Consider the following 15,544-nt stretch of genomic DNA (forward strand, 5'->3'; position numbering starts at 1 on the left):
GCAATATTTTGCAATGGTATAGAATGAAATCCACAGAATCTCCAAGGTATGCCTGTACACTATTAATGTATTTCTTTTGGCTTTGCATCTGGAACCCACCTTAATTAGTCTGAGTTTCATCCATGTCATTGTATGAGTCAGCAGTGCCTTTTTTATTGCTGAGTAAGTGCTCCACTGTATGGATATATGACCTTTTCACCTATTCATAGACATTTGGATTAGTTTTAGGTTTTGATATTAGAAACCCAAATGTAATAAACATTTGTTTGAGGGTCTTTCTACAAATGTATATGTTCATTTCTCTTGGGTAAATATCTAGGGAAGGAATGGCTAGGTCATATTGTAAATGGATGTTTAACAAATCTCTGAACTCTTTTCCAAAGTACATGAACCATTTTATCCTCTCATCATCAATGTATGAGAGCTGTAAATGGTCCACATATTTTTGTTTTTTTTCAAGTGAAGACATTCAAATAGGTATGTAGTGGTATCTTATGGTGGTTTTAATTTGTAATTCCATGGAGACTAATAATACTGAGCAATTTTTCATGTGCTTACTGGCCCTTCATTTATCTCTTCTCCTAGGAACTGTCTGTAAATCTTATGCCTGTTCTCTTATCAGATTGTTTGTCTTGTTGTTGTTCAGTTGCTAAGTCAAGTCCAACTCTTTGCGACCCCATGAACTGCAGTATGCCAGGCTTCCCTGTCCTTCACTATCTCCCCGAGCTTGCTCAAACTCATGTACATTGAGTCAACCATCCAACCATCTCATCCTCTGTCATCCCCTTCTCCTCTTTGCCCTCAATCTTTTCTAGTATCAGGATCTTTTCCAGTGAGTCAGCTCTTTGCATCAGGTGGCCAAAGTTTTGGAGCTTCAGCACCAGTCTTTCCAATGAATACTCAGGGTTGATTTCCTTTAGGATTGACTGGTTTGATCCTTGTAGTCCAAAAGACTCTCAGGAGTCTTCTCCCTCCAGCACCACAGTTGCAAAGCATCAATTCTTTGGTGCTCAGCTTTCTTTACGGTCCAACTCTCACATCCATACATGACTACTGGGTCTTCTTATTAAACTGTTCTTTACGTGCTCTGGACACAAGTCTTTTGTCTGATCTATGTATGCTGTCTGTGCAGTCTTGTCATAAATGGTGTCACAGCAAAGGTTTCTTACTTTTATAAAGTCCAATTTTCAATTTTTTTATTTTATGATGCAAACTTTTACTGCCAAATCTAATAAATTTCACCTAAATACCTAAATGTTCTGTTTTACTTTCCTTTAGAAGTTTTAGGGTTTTAGATTTGACACTGAAGTTTTTGATTCATTTTGAGCTAGTTTTTATATAAAGGTAAATGTCCATTTTTGTCCATAAAGCTTTCCAGTTGCTCCATCTATTAAAGAGAGACTTTTTTCCCTCCTAAATTGCCCTGTTGAAAGCCAGGTGACCAGATATGTATGCATCTATTTCTGGGCTCTATTCTCCATGAGTTAAAAGTCACTCAGTCGTGTCCGACTCTTTGAGACCCCATGAATTGCAGCATGCCAGGCCTCCCTGTCCATCACCAACTCCCAGAGTTCACTCAAACTCACATCCATCGAGTCAGTGATGCCAGCAAGCCATCTCATCCTCTGTTGTCCCCTTCTCCTCCTGCCCCCAATCCCTCCCAGCATCAGAGTCTTTTTCAATGAGTCAGCTCTTCACATGAGGTGGCCAAAGTATTGGAGTTTCAGCTTCAGCTTTAGCATCATTCCTTCCAAAGAGCACCCAGGACTGATCTCCTTTAGAATGGACTGGTTGGACCTCCCTGCAGTCCAAGGGCCTCTCTCTTTCTTTTCTTTTTTTTTTTTTTTGACCTTTTGCTTTAAATTTATTTATTTTTTATTTTACTTTACAATTCTGTATTGGTTTTGCCATACATTGACATGAATCCACCACGGGTGTACATGCATTCCCAAACAAGAGTCTTCTCCAACACCACAGTTCAAAAGCATCAATTCTGCGGCGCTCAGCTTTCTTCACAGTCCAACTCTCACATCCATACATGACCACAGGAAAAACCATAGTCTTGACTAGACAGACCTTTGTTGGCAAAGTAATGTCTCTGCTTTTCAACATGCTATCTAGGTTGGTCATAACTTTCCTTCCAAGGAGTAAGCATCTTTTAATTTCATGGCTACAATCACCATCTGCAGTGATTTTGGAGCCCCCCAAAATAAAGTCTGACACTGTTTCCCCATCTATTTCCCATGAAGTGATGGGACCAGATGCCATGATCTTCGTTTTCTGAATGTTGAGCTTTAAGCCAACCTTTTCACTCTCCTCTTTCACTTTCATCAAGAGGCTTTTTAGTTCCTCTTCACTTTCTGCCATAAGGGTGGTGTCATCTGCATATCTGAGGTTATTGATATTTCTCTTGGCAATCTTAATTCCAGCTTGTGCTTCTCCCAGCCCAGCGTTTCTCATGATGTACTCTGCATAGAAGTTAAATAAGCAGGGTGACGATATACAGCCTTGACATACTTCTTTTCCTATTTGGAACCAGTCTGTTGTTCCATGTCCAGTTCTAACTGTTGCTTCCTGACCTGCATACTGGTTTCTCAAGGGCAGGCCAGGTGGTCTGGTATTTCCATCTCTTTCAGAATTTTCCACAGTTTATTGTGATCCACACAGACAAAGGCTTTGGCATAGTCAATAAAGCAGAAATAGATGTTTTTCTGAAACTCTCTTGCTTTTTTGATGATCCAGCAGATGTTGGCAATTTGATCTCTGGCTCCTCTGCCTTTTCCAAAACCAGATTGAACATCTGGAAGTTCATGGTTGAACTGAACTGATTCTCCATGAGATCACTCCAGCCAATATAACTCACTTTCATCAGAGCTCAGTTCTCTTCTGTTTAGAAACTTGTGGACTGTAGTTCTAGAATAAATGAAGAGGTCAGTCTTGCTGAGGTGATGGAATAATTCTGTCTAAAGTAGTAAGAGTTGGACACCATTGATGATCTAACAGCAGTAGTTTTCTGCCTTTCTCTGTGCAGTGCTGGGGCGATGTTGGCAGGTTGGATGGATGGTGAGGACCTTGACTGTGTATAAGTGTCTGTTTTTAAGGTATTTGGGAGTCAATACAACTTCCAAATTAAATTCAGAGTTATGCTTGAGAGCATGTCATATGGGAATATGAATCTATTGCTCATAGCAGATTCAGGAATTATAGGCTATTGCACAAGAAGGTGCCTACACCATTACCCAATCTGAGCTGAAAATAGGATCCCTGAATGCATTTCCTGGATGGTTCAATACAGACTAAGCTTGCAGAATGAAAGGCATCAGAAGGTCCACCAACTTCCTTAGAAACCTCTTCTCTGGTCCAACAACCATAGTATTAGTCAATGTTCACTCAACAATTATTTGCTAAACACATCATCTATATTGTTTTAATTTCTTTCTTAGCAAGCTTAGCAAGAAGACTGCTATTACTATTTCCATTTTACAAAAAAGAGACTGAGACATAGAAGGCTGGGACTCCTGCCCGATTTTTCTCTAGTTAGGAAGAGGCAGAGTTGGGCTCTGTCTCCCTGACCTCAGCGTCCACACTTTTTTTTTTTTTTTGGCTGCACTGCAAGCATATAGGATCTTACTTCTCCGACCAGGGATCAAACCCATGACCTCTACAGTGGAAGTTGTCGCTGCTGTTCAGTCATTAAGTCGTGTTCAGACTCTTTGGGAGCCCATGGACTGCAGCTTCCCAATCCTTCACAATCTCATAGAGTTTGTTCAGATTCATCTCCATTGCGTCAGTCATGCTAACCATCTCATCTTCTGCCTCCCTCTTCTCCTTTTGCCTTCAATCTTTCCCAGTATCAGGGCCTTTTCCAATGATTCGGCTTTTCACATCCGGTGGCCAAAGTATTGTAGCTTCAGCTTCAGTCCTTCCAGTGAATATTCAGGGTTGATTTCCTTTAGGGTTGACTGGTTTCATCTCCTTGCAGTCCAAGGGGCTTTCAAGAGTCTTCTCCAGCACCACAATTCAAAAGCAAAAATTCTTCAGTGCCCAGTCTTCTTCATGGTCCAACTCTCACATTCTTACATGACTACTAGGAAAAAACCCATAGTGTTTTTTTTGTGTTTTTTTTTTTTCCCTATGGATCTTTGTCGGCAAAGTGATCTCTCTGCTTTTTAATATGCTGTCTAGGCTTGTCACAGCTTTTCTTCCAAGGAGCAGGCATCTTTTAATTTCATGGCTGCAGTCACCATCTGCAGTGATTTTGGAGCCCCAAAATAAAATGTCACTATTTCTACTGTTTCCCCATCTATTTGCCATGAAGTGATGGGACTGGATGCCATAATCTTAGGTTTTTGAATACTGAATTTTAAGCCAGCTTTTTCACTCTCCTCTTTCGCCCTCATCAAGAGGCTCTTTAGTTTCTCTTCACTTTCTGCCATTAGAGCGGTATTATCTGCATATCTGAAGTTGCTGATATTTCTCCCAGCAATCTTGATTCCAGCTTGTGACTCATCTAGGGCAGAGTCCTAACCACTGAATCATCAGGGAATTCTCTCCCACAGCTTTAACCACAAGGTGACAAGCCTCAGAGTACTCACTCAGTACAAGAGCCTCAAGAAACTTACTCCCATGGATGAGGCACTTGCTCCAGAAGACCTGAGGCAGACAAGCTGACTGGGTAGGCAGCATCTCTGTGAACCTGCTCACCTGGCCCCAAGCCTTCACTCCTGGCCCCTCCATCCTCTCTCATGCCCTCCTGCTAACCATCTCCTACCTCCCAAGGGAGGTCATACAGAATGGATTTGAAAGACTGCTGGGGCAGGCTGAGGGGAGGCTGGGTTTGAAGCTGAGGGGACAAGAGGAATGGGAAGGAAGGGATGAGTGTCTTCAGATAGAGCATCTGTGAGAGCAACAGGGGCTAGAAGGGGGTGGGAAGGACTTGAAGGGATCTGCCTAAGGAGGAGGAGGAGGCAGGCAGTGACTGAGGGTTCCAGAGGAGGAGTGAGCGCAGAGGCTCAATTTCCAAAGAAGTGGACAAGGTGGGAGCTCAGAGGGGAAGGGAGAGGCCCTGAGTGAGAGGGGAGGAGGAAGGGGAGGAGACAAACAGGGGTGTGGGGAGGGGGCAGGCTAAGCTGGCTCCATCCTCTCCACCCGGTAAAGATGGACCAAGACGTGACAAGCTACTGAAGAACTTAAGGAACTCTTCCTAGTAACTCCTGAATGCTAAACACCTCACAAAAACAAAAGCCTACAAATCCAAGAGTCCCAGTCACTGTGAAGGAAGATCCTCGGGGAATGTTTTCGCCTGTGCACTTGCAAGTACAATCCTAATATATCCTTTATCAGAGTTATCTCTCTAGCTTTGTTACTGAGAGTGAAATCCCATCGGGGGCCCGTGCAAGGACACCACTGACCGCCCCCAGCTCTGCAAAGCCAGCCAGGCCTCTGCGTGAGGGAGATATAGCAACACTGCGGGAAGAGATGTGCCCGTGAAAGCAGGCAGCCACCCCACACTGTAAGCCACCTTCGTGTCCCACGAGGCCTGAAAATGAAACAGTGCTCACGACTGGTTGCCTGAAAGAACACAGTTGTGAGGGGGGCTCCCTCCTCTTGGCGGAAGCTCCTTTGTTCTGGTGGGTGGGATGGAATCTCAGGCAAGAACTTAGCTGAGAGAAAACAAGGGAAGGTTTGAAAGCAACCCCGCAATTCAAGGAAGAAGAATCAAAACGATGCCAAGCAATCACTCCTGACCCACAACAGAGTTATTTTTCCTTTCTTCCTTTTCCGTTTTCCCTTCTCTATTCCTTCCTCCTATCCAGACACACTGGAAACAAACAGGAAACAGATGCCTGAGAAAAAGAAAGCAAGCTCACACAGATCCCTTGGTCCCTGTGTCTGCTCTGCCTCTAAGAGCCTTCTCCTGCCTGAACCTCAGGCTCAGACCCTCCTCACTCAAGCCTGTCTCCCCAGTGTCCACTCTTCCTTCATATCACAGTGGAGGCCCCAACACGCCTCCCCCAGAGCAGGCTTGACTGTCTCTACTACACCCCTCATCACTGAAATCAAATGTTTAAGCTCTCTGGGTCTCTCCCCAGCTGTGAGCTCCTGAAGAGCAAATGCCAGCTCCTAGGAGAAGGAAATGGCAACCCACTCCAGTGTTCTTGCCTGGAGAATCCCAGGGACAGTGGAGCCTGATGGGCAGCCGTCTATGGGGTCGCACAGAGTCGGACACGCCTGAAGCAACTTAGCAGCAGCAGCAGGAGAAGTCAAGGCCTTTGCAAAGCAATGAAGAAACACTAACCACTAGTGCTAGTTGACTTTGAATCCCCAGTGCCTAGACAGCAGGCACAGTAAGGATCAGCAGGCACTCACGTGGTAGCAATTATTATTATCAGCATGGGACCATATGTTATTCATTGCCAATTGGGAACAAAGCATCATTTTAAGTATAATCGTTATCACTTTTAGTGCATGTGACTTAAGGAGGAGGTTAGGCCCAGACACTGTCAAGAGCTCAAGGTAAACAAGTGTAATGAGCTAGCACAACTCAACAGGTCACTGAAAGTGCATGGGGAAGGATGAGACTTCCGGGTCATGGGATCTGACATAACGCCCTCTGCTTTCGCCAAGCACACAACAGCTGATGGGGTGATTCCACGTTCATCGCATCGTTTAGTTCTCACAGTGTTTGTTGTGGAGCAGGGGGCATGACACCCATTTACAAAGAAGGAAACTGTCTCCCAGAGAGAAGACACAACTTGCTGGAAGTCTCACAGCCAACGAGTGGTGAGTTAGACTTAGAGGACAGCCTGCCTACACTGTGCTGGGTGTTTCCCAAAAGGAAGGGGCCCAGAGTTGGCTGTGGCCACCTGAAGCCAGAGAGAGACGAGCACCAGTCCTGTCCAGCCAGAGGGAGGGGGACCAGGAGGCAGGAAAGAGGGATCAAGGGGCCCATCTGAAAGGAACTCAGGCCACGAGCAGTTCAGAAACTTTAAAATCAGAACCTTAAGAGTAGTCACCACCATACTAGCTCTGGCTCCTGTTAATAATATTGATTATTTTAAATAAACGGCTCACTTGATCTTTATCATAAACCCCTGATGAAAATATTGTTCCCATTTGGCATCTCCGGAAGCCCAGAGTCAGAGAGATGGAGCAATTTGCTTGCAGTGATCACGTGGGCACTGGGGCGGGGGGAGTCACTCAGCCTCCACGCCCTCCCCTCTTTCCACATGACTCCATGTAACCCCTGAATTCCCTCATTCCCTACTTCTGCTCTTCCATGGCTTCTCGGTACACCTGCCTGCATGCTTTTCAACAGACAACGCAACAGGAGCACACCCTGGTCAGCGGCACAGATTGCAGGGGGCCTGCGTGGCGGGAGCAGCGGTGGCAGCCAGAAAAGGCCAGGGATGGGATCAGCTGGGGGCCGGGCACCTCCACCTGAAGGTGAGAAGTCAAGAAAAAGCAAAGCAAAAAAACAAATGGAGGGGGTTTAAAAAAAAAAAGAAGAAATAAGACAGAAGGTTCAGACTTGAAAAGCCAATGAACAGTGGGACCGTGGAATCCCACAGTATCAGGAGCCAAGACAGCCCGGGACGAGGAGACAAGGGTTCAAATCCAGGCACTGCCACCAGCCAGCTGATGACCTCAGGAAGCTCACTTCTGCTTTCAGAGCCCCCAGGTGCCACAAGAGAGAAGTGTGCCACCTGCCCCTGCCTCCCCTTCTAGAGCGTGGTGGGTGTGAAAACAGCAACACAATGACGCTCATGTCAAAGCAGCCACAGACATAATACCACACCACTGCCAGCGCACCTGCGGCAGCACCCACGCTCCCCGGCTTCTAGAACCATAGTTCCTGCAGGGTTTCTGAGAAGGCTCTTTTGGAACATGCTTCGTCAGTGATCCAATGAGACCCCATGCAGGCCATCAGGGAGCCGTCTGCCCAAGAAGCCCCTGCAGGAGGCACTGTGGAATCCTTTCGGGGGTCCCCTGAGGATGGGCTGGCCTGTCTCCTCCAGCGTGAGGCCACTGAGGAGCAGGCGACACCATGGCTCGGAGCCAGCCGACTTCACAGGCGGGCAATTCCTAACCGCATGGCTTTCTTTCAAAATTCACCCATTCTCACAAATTACTCGCACTCTAAGAATTGTGCCAGTGACATTAAAAAGAAAGCTGCTGGGAAAATAGGCCTGGGGTGGGGAAAACATTGCTTCAGACAAACCCATGTAACAACTTGATGGAAATCACACCTCAAAAGGTAATTCTGGGGACTTCCCTAGTGGTCTAGTGGTTAAGACTTTGTCTTCCAATGCAGGGGGTACAGGTTCGATCCCTGGTTGGGGAGCCAAGATCCTACATACATCATGGCCAAAAAACCAAAACATAAAACAGAAGTAATACTGTAACAAATTCAATAAAGACTTCTAAAATGGTACATATAAAGAAATCTTTTTTAAAAAGGCAGTTCTGCAGATGAGGGCAAGGGTGAAGCTGTAACTCAGACCTAAAATTTAGGATATCAAAACCCTCAACTCCAATCTCCCTGGTTTCAACCACCACAAACTATGAGCCACCAAGAGGCACAGACTGCATTTGGTCTGCCGGAAACTAATCACCTGCTCCTAACCAGGGTTCCCCAAATATTTTAAGTATAAATATGCCTTGGTTACATAAATATGCCAGAGTTTCCACAACTCTGAAGGTTTAAAAAAACAAATACAACAGACCACCTTACATCTTTCCTTAGAGTTCTGACAGGATGACCATAAATGGGTATGATATTTAAATCCCACACTGGGACTAATAACATACAGTGGGTGTGAACCCTACCAGGACAGGGACAGTCTTGGTTCAGTCACAGAGGTCTTCACCCTCTCTAGGCTGGGCATGAGACATCCTAGCAATGATGCGGATTTTAACTTGGTGAGCTTCTTCTCTTAGGAATATTTGTACCATAAGATATAAGGCTGCTTCCAGTTAAGAGCTGTTCAGCTTTCAAGACAAAAACAATGAGGGCCACAAACAAGGATCTATGAGCACAGCTATCCATTCTACATCAAGTAAGCCCTGCCTCACATTAATTTTTAACACCTAAATAAATGAAAATGTCAACGAGCCCAGTGCTGAAAATTCCCACCAATAAACATTTCTTAGGGTAGAGTCAGATTTCCATCCCTTGTAAAATGCAAAGATGTTATCTGACTGGCATCTTAATTAATCACACAATACTTTTATGTCTAGATGTGGCTCAGACAGTAAAGAATCTGCCTGCAGTGCAGGAGACCAAGTTTGAGCCCTGGGTTGGGAAGATCCCTTGCAGAAGGGAATGGCTATCCACTCCAGTATTCTTGCCTGGAGAATTCTGTGGAGAGAGAAGCCTGGCGGGCTATAGTTCATGGGTTTGCAAAGAGTTAGACACAACTGAGCAACTAATTTTTAAAGGGCTTCCCTGGTGGCTCAGACATGAAAGAATCCGCCTGCAGTGCAGCAGACCCGGGTTCAATCCCTGGGTCAGGAAGATCCCCTGGAGAAGGGAATGGCTACTCGTCCAGCATTATTGCTGGGAGAATCCCATGGACAGAGGAGCCTGGCAGGCTGCAGTCCATAGGACTGCAAAGAGTCGGACACGACTGAGAAACCAACATGTTCACTTTCACTTTTTTCAAGCTTCAGATTCTGATGGAATGGAACGCATGATAGTCAGTCTGATGAAGGAAGACGATGAACAAGTCCAGATTCAAGGTAACCAGGAAGACCAAGGTAAGATAAGATATAACATATGGAGTAGAAGACATGGGATTATTTGCTTGAGCCAGCTCTTCTCAAAAAGATGAAATCCATAGGTAGGTACACTACTACCCTGCTATCCATCTTTCCTCCGTGTCACTGAGATGTTAGTTGCGATGATAAATCACAGTTAAGATCCTGAGGAGGTACCAAAGGATGGCTCTAATCTCAGGTTCAAGTTGGTGAGGGGTGGGGGCCTTAGGTACACAGGACAACTTAAGGCAGTCACTTTAACAGCTCTACTAAATACGGTGTAATGCCCACTCCATGTTCATCTTCCCCATAAACACACACACACAAATGCAACACATTACCCCCAAAAGATTAACATGTGTTTTTCTAAAAGTAAAACTAAAGGTCTCATAGCTTAGGCCTTTTATAAGATGGTGCACATAGTCGAGCACAAACCAAGTCACACCCTAAAAGAAGAGCCCGTAATTTTGCATTACATCACTATGCAACTCATAAACAGGCACACCTCATTTCACCGCACTTTGCAGGTAATTATTATTTTTACAAACTGAAAGTTTGTGGTAACGCTGTGTCCAGTAAGTCTGCTGGCACCATTTTTTCCAACAGCATTTGCTCACCTTCTATCCCTGTGTCACATTCTGTTAATCCTCAAAATATTTCAAACTTTTAAAAACTTTTGTATTGGAGGATAGTTGATTTACAATGTTGTGTTAGTTTCAGGCGTGCAGCAAAAAGAATCAGTTACATATATACATATAGCCACTCTTTCTTTTTTAAAAGGTTCTTTTCTCATATAGGTCATTACAGAGCATTGAGTAGAGTTCCCTGTGCTAAACAGCAGGTCCATATTAGTTATCTATTTTATATAGACTCATGTATATATGTCAATCCTGATCTCCCAATTTACTACCCCCCTCCCTCCGCATTTTATTACATTTCTTACAGTGGTCAGTGATCTTTGATGTTACCATTGCAAACAGATTGTGACTTGCTGAAGTCTCAGATGATAGATCACATTATCTTTGTAATAGGTATTTTTAAATCAAGGTGTGTACATTGGTTTTGTTTTTTAAGATATAATGCCACTGAACACATAATAGACTACATATAATAGACATATATTAACATAACTTCTATGTGCACCGGGAAACCAAAAAAAATGCGTGATTTGCTTTATTGCATTAATTGCTTTACTGTGATGGTCAGGAACTAAACCCGTCATATCTCTGAGGTAAGTCTGTAGAGAGAATCATTGTAATGGCAGTATCTTCATCTCCTGATAGGTAAATTAGCCTCCAGGAGACTGTAAAAATCTTTTTTTTATCAGTATTCATAAGATGCGGGGCAAAAATAGAATCAGAGTGCAAAAAAAACAACAACAAAAAAGAATCTGGTGCCTCTCACCAAGGAAATGAGGCGAAAACACACTTTAATATGAAATTCTGTCCTCCAGTTTCTGCATTTGAATGTTAGTTGTGTCAGAAAATCTAATGTGAATAGACTTAGTACTGAATTGAGGTGCAAAGGCAAACATAATTCTTACTATAAGTCACTGAGTGGATGCAGAACAGATGCAAACAACACAGGCTGGAGCACTGCTACATAAAAATCACCTCATTTCTCTTAATATAAAAGACATTAAAAGTAGTCCAAAGACACAGAACACACACCAGCTCAACTATCTTTTTGTCTTGCCCAGTGCTTTTCTCTGCTGAGTCATTTACATTCTAATATGAGGTCTTCTGGACTCCTAAGATACTGTTTATTTTCTCTCCACCTGCCCAACTTCCCCCAGTAAATCTGGGTGAGAGGTAATACAAGAGGCTGGTACCCTCAGGAAAGACTCTTAAGAAAAAAGAAGAAACTTACAACTTCCGGGAGCAGCTTAGTCGAGAGGTCATGGATGGCTTTGACCACTATACACACAGATGACAGAAGGAATATCACCCCCAAGATGACACAGGCTCTGCAAAGAAACAGAATATAGGGAATCAACGGGGAGAACTCCATCTGGCTAGTTTACACAATGACAGTGATGATGACACAAGCCGAGGCCCTAGGACCCACCATACTTTGCCATATTCCCACCATGCCCACCCACAGTATCAGAATTAATACTGAATCATTTCTAGAACACAGTTCAGTGATTTATCATCAAAACCAACGCCATGGGAAAGGGTCTCACCATCCTACATGACCTCACAGCATCCCATGAATGCTGGTACAGAAGGGTCTTCAAGGCCATGAAATCCATTCTCCTGCCTGGCAACACAACATGTCACCCCTCCTCTAGCTGGAGTACAGAGTTTAATAGCAAAGAGTGGAGGTTCTGACGTGAGACTTTCCAGGTTCTACCATTTAACCTGCTGCTTGATCTTGGTCAAGCTACTGAACTTCTTTTAGCCTCTATTTCCTCATCTGTCAAGTGGGAGTAATATTTCCTACCTGAAGATAAAATAAGATAATGCACAGAGCATAAAAAATTAATCCATTAATGCTGACTTAAATGATGGAAGAGAAAAGCACACCCTGGATGTCTCTTGCTGATAGGACAGGCCAGACACTTTTGGATTTTTCTCAAACATTAAAAGAGGAATGACAAAAGAAGAGAGTTCATCTGCTGTATTTAAAATAGATAATCAACAAACACCTACTGTATAGCATAGGGAACTCTGCTCAATCTTATGTGGCAGCCTGGATGGTAGGGGAGTTTGGTGGGGTTGGTGGGGGGATGGTACATATATATGGATTGCTGAGTCCCTTCACTGTCCGCCTGAAACTATCATAACATTGTTAACTGACTATACTCCAAAATAAAATTAAAAGCAAAAAATAGAGTGTTCATGGCAGGATGAAGCAATTCTTTTAAAAAATAAATGAGAGGAGAAAAGGAAGGATGAAGTCAACCAAGACACCATGCACAGGAGAGGTGAGAGCAAGCTAGGAATGAGGTCATGGGAAAAGTCAGAGGACACCCAGCCAGGGGAGTGGGGTGGAGCTGGGAGGATGACTATTGGGCTTGGAATGCACCAGCTGGCAACCCAGACATCACAGGAGGGAAAAATACAGAAAATGAAAGTAAACCTGAGGAAATGATGATAGAGATACAAGGGCCAAAATACTAAATGAAAACGAAGAGAAACAGAAAAGAACCCAGTACAAGAATAACTGCAGTCAGCCCTACATCATTCCTGTCCCAACCTGAGGTCACCATCACTTAGAAGCCTTCTCAGCCCTCCTCCCGAGCTACAAAATAAAACCACTTTTCATTGTCCATGCTTTAATTACCATGTTCTGGACTAATAGAAGGACCCAAAGTGGCACCGACTTAGAATCCTAACCAGCCTATAGACAGACACCTTTTCCCAAACCTAAGGGTCAGAAATAAGTCGGTAAACAGGCTGCGTGGAGTTCACTCCAAAGGCTTCTTATCAACACATTAGTTGTAGGTTTTATTCTCTCAAAAACACAGATGGGAAGGTACTTCAGCAGCGATCCAGTGGTTATGACTCCACTTTCCAGTGCAGGGGGTATGGGTTCGATCCCTGGTCAGGAAATTAAGATCCCACATGCTGTAGCATGAGGCCAAAAAGTAAAATCACAAAATCAAAAACACAGAAAGAAGTGATCAATGTGGGCTGGGGTGAAACACAAAAGAAAAAAGGAAAAGTAATAAGCAGGCGGGGGCTCTTGGTACAGACCTGAGCTAAAGAGAATCCTGGACCTATAAACCACGCAGGTGATCCACCCTGGGCGCCCTACATCCTCATAAGGAGCCTGGGGGGAAACATACACTCAAGGTGGGCGACGGTGGGGGAGTGGTGGGGGGGGAGTGGTGGGGTGTGAGTGTGTGTGCTGGCATGTGTGTAGAGAGATTACAGGTAGATGTGTGGGGGTCGGTGGGGGGGGGGTGTGGGTGTGTAGAGATTACAGGCAAAAAGCACCCAGGGACACAGCAGCAGAGATGAAGAAGGCTATAGCAGGTGGAGTGGCTGGCTCTGGTCACCACTGTCCTGGCAGGGTGATCAGGGTGGAGGGGACCACAGCCAAGAGGGGCACCATGCAGGAAAGAGACGGCTTCCTGGAGGGCCCTTCAGTGACCAGACACGGGGGCAGGACCAGGGATTCCAGGGCTTGGGGGATCAAAGCTCCCAAAGCAACTGGCCCAAGGCCCAGCTATCCCACAGGACAGACAACTATGGACCCACTGTGCCCAGCACTTGAAGTAACCACTTCTTGCTAGCAAACGGGACAGTGAGAGGTGCCATTTCAGGAAAAGAGCCTAAAAGTCAGGCCTCCACTCAAGTGACTAGCACACATGCTCTCTGCTTCACCCTTTCAGATAAATTTAATCTCCAACTCGGTTTTCTAGCCCTCACACTTTACACCCCACTGAGGAATTTTTTGGAACAGTAGCCCAGGGACTGCTCCTCAGGGTCAATCTTATCAGAATCTCTAGGGGTGAATACAGACATCTGTATTTGCTTTTTAAATTGCTTCTCAGAAACAGAAGTAGACCCACAGACATAGAAAACAAAGTTATGGATACCAAGGGGAAAGAGTTGGGGAGGGATAAACTAGGAGATTTGAGATTAACATATGCACACTACTGTCTTTCTTGGACAGAGGAGCCTGGCAGGCTACAGTCCATGGGGTTGTGTTGAGTTGGACACAACTGAGCACCCATGCTATACTATATATAAAGTAGATAAACAGAAAGTTTCTACTGGACAGCACAGGGAACTCTACTCAATATCTTGCAATAACCTATAAGGGGAAAGACTCTGAAAAAGAATGTATGTATGTGTGTATATGAAGTAAAGTGTTAGTTGCTCAGTCGTGTCCGACTCTCTGCGACCCCCATGGACTGTAGCCCACCAGGCTTCTCTAGAGTCCATGGGATTCTCCTGGAAAGAATACTGGAGTGGACTGTCATTCCCTTCTCCAATATGCATGTATATACCCATACGTGAAAAAGTGAAAGTGCTAGTCACTCAGTCATTTTCGACTCTGCAACCACATGGACTATAGCCAGCTGGCTCCTCTGTCCAAGGAATTCTCCAGACAAGAATACTGGAATGGGTAGACATTCCCTTCTCCAGGGGATCTTCCTGACCCAGGGATCGAACCCAGGTCTCCCACAGTGCAGGCGGATTCTTTACCATCTGAGCCACCAGGGAAGAGAGAGACACACACACCCACACACACCCCCCCCCACACACACCCACACACCCACACACACAAACCCCCACACACCCAGAATCCCTGTGCTGTATACCTGAAACACTGTAAACCAACTATACTTCAGTAGAAAAATAAAGCTCCCCAGGCAATTCCCTGAACAATCTCTCAGGGCTGAGTCCCAGGCCTCGTTCAAGGGAAGGCCCTGTCCTTAGAGAGCTTCCACTATGGGGGAAAATCCATCCTTCTCTGAACAGAAGGGACGCCCCCGCCCCCAACTGCTGAGGAAGGAGGGGTCTGATGCTCCTTGAGAAGCCTGCAGCGCACCGGTTACTTGATCAGTCTTCTCTCACTGAGGCGCGAGAGAACCCAAGTGAGAGGCGCTACTTGGGTGCTAAACCTTCTGTAGAGCATTTACCACGACATCCTCAAGAAGCCTCCATCTCCAAATTCCTCAGAGGGGGCAGGAACAAATGTCTGAGCTCCTTCCTGACAGGGACCAGTGAGGCTGCAGGACTCTATCTTTCTCCCAGTCAACACAGGCCCACCTTGATAATGCACAAAAAGTGGATTTGGGTTTGGTTGGATTCTGTTAAGGAGACAG

The 15,544-nt window shown here is 45.1% G+C and overlaps 1 protein-coding gene across 1 annotated transcript in view; it reads right to left on the reverse strand.

Annotated features, from left to right (window-relative positions):
• TMEM163 (transmembrane protein 163) overlaps positions 1–15,544 on the reverse strand; it is a 273,710-nt gene that overhangs the window by 35,549 nt on the left and 222,617 nt on the right. Inside the window, exon 5 of the mRNA XM_040228418.1 lies at positions 11,629–11,725. Coding sequence (XP_040084352.1) covers positions 11,629–11,725 — 97 coding nt within the window. The remainder of the gene's footprint in view (positions 1–11,628; positions 11,726–15,544) is intronic.

This window comes from Oryx dammah, unplaced genomic scaffold, assembly GCF_014754425.2.
Source record: "Oryx dammah isolate SB20612 unplaced genomic scaffold, SCBI_Odam_1.1 HiC_scaffold_27, whole genome shotgun sequence".
Taxonomy (NCBI): domain Eukaryota; kingdom Metazoa; phylum Chordata; class Mammalia; order Artiodactyla; family Bovidae; genus Oryx; species Oryx dammah.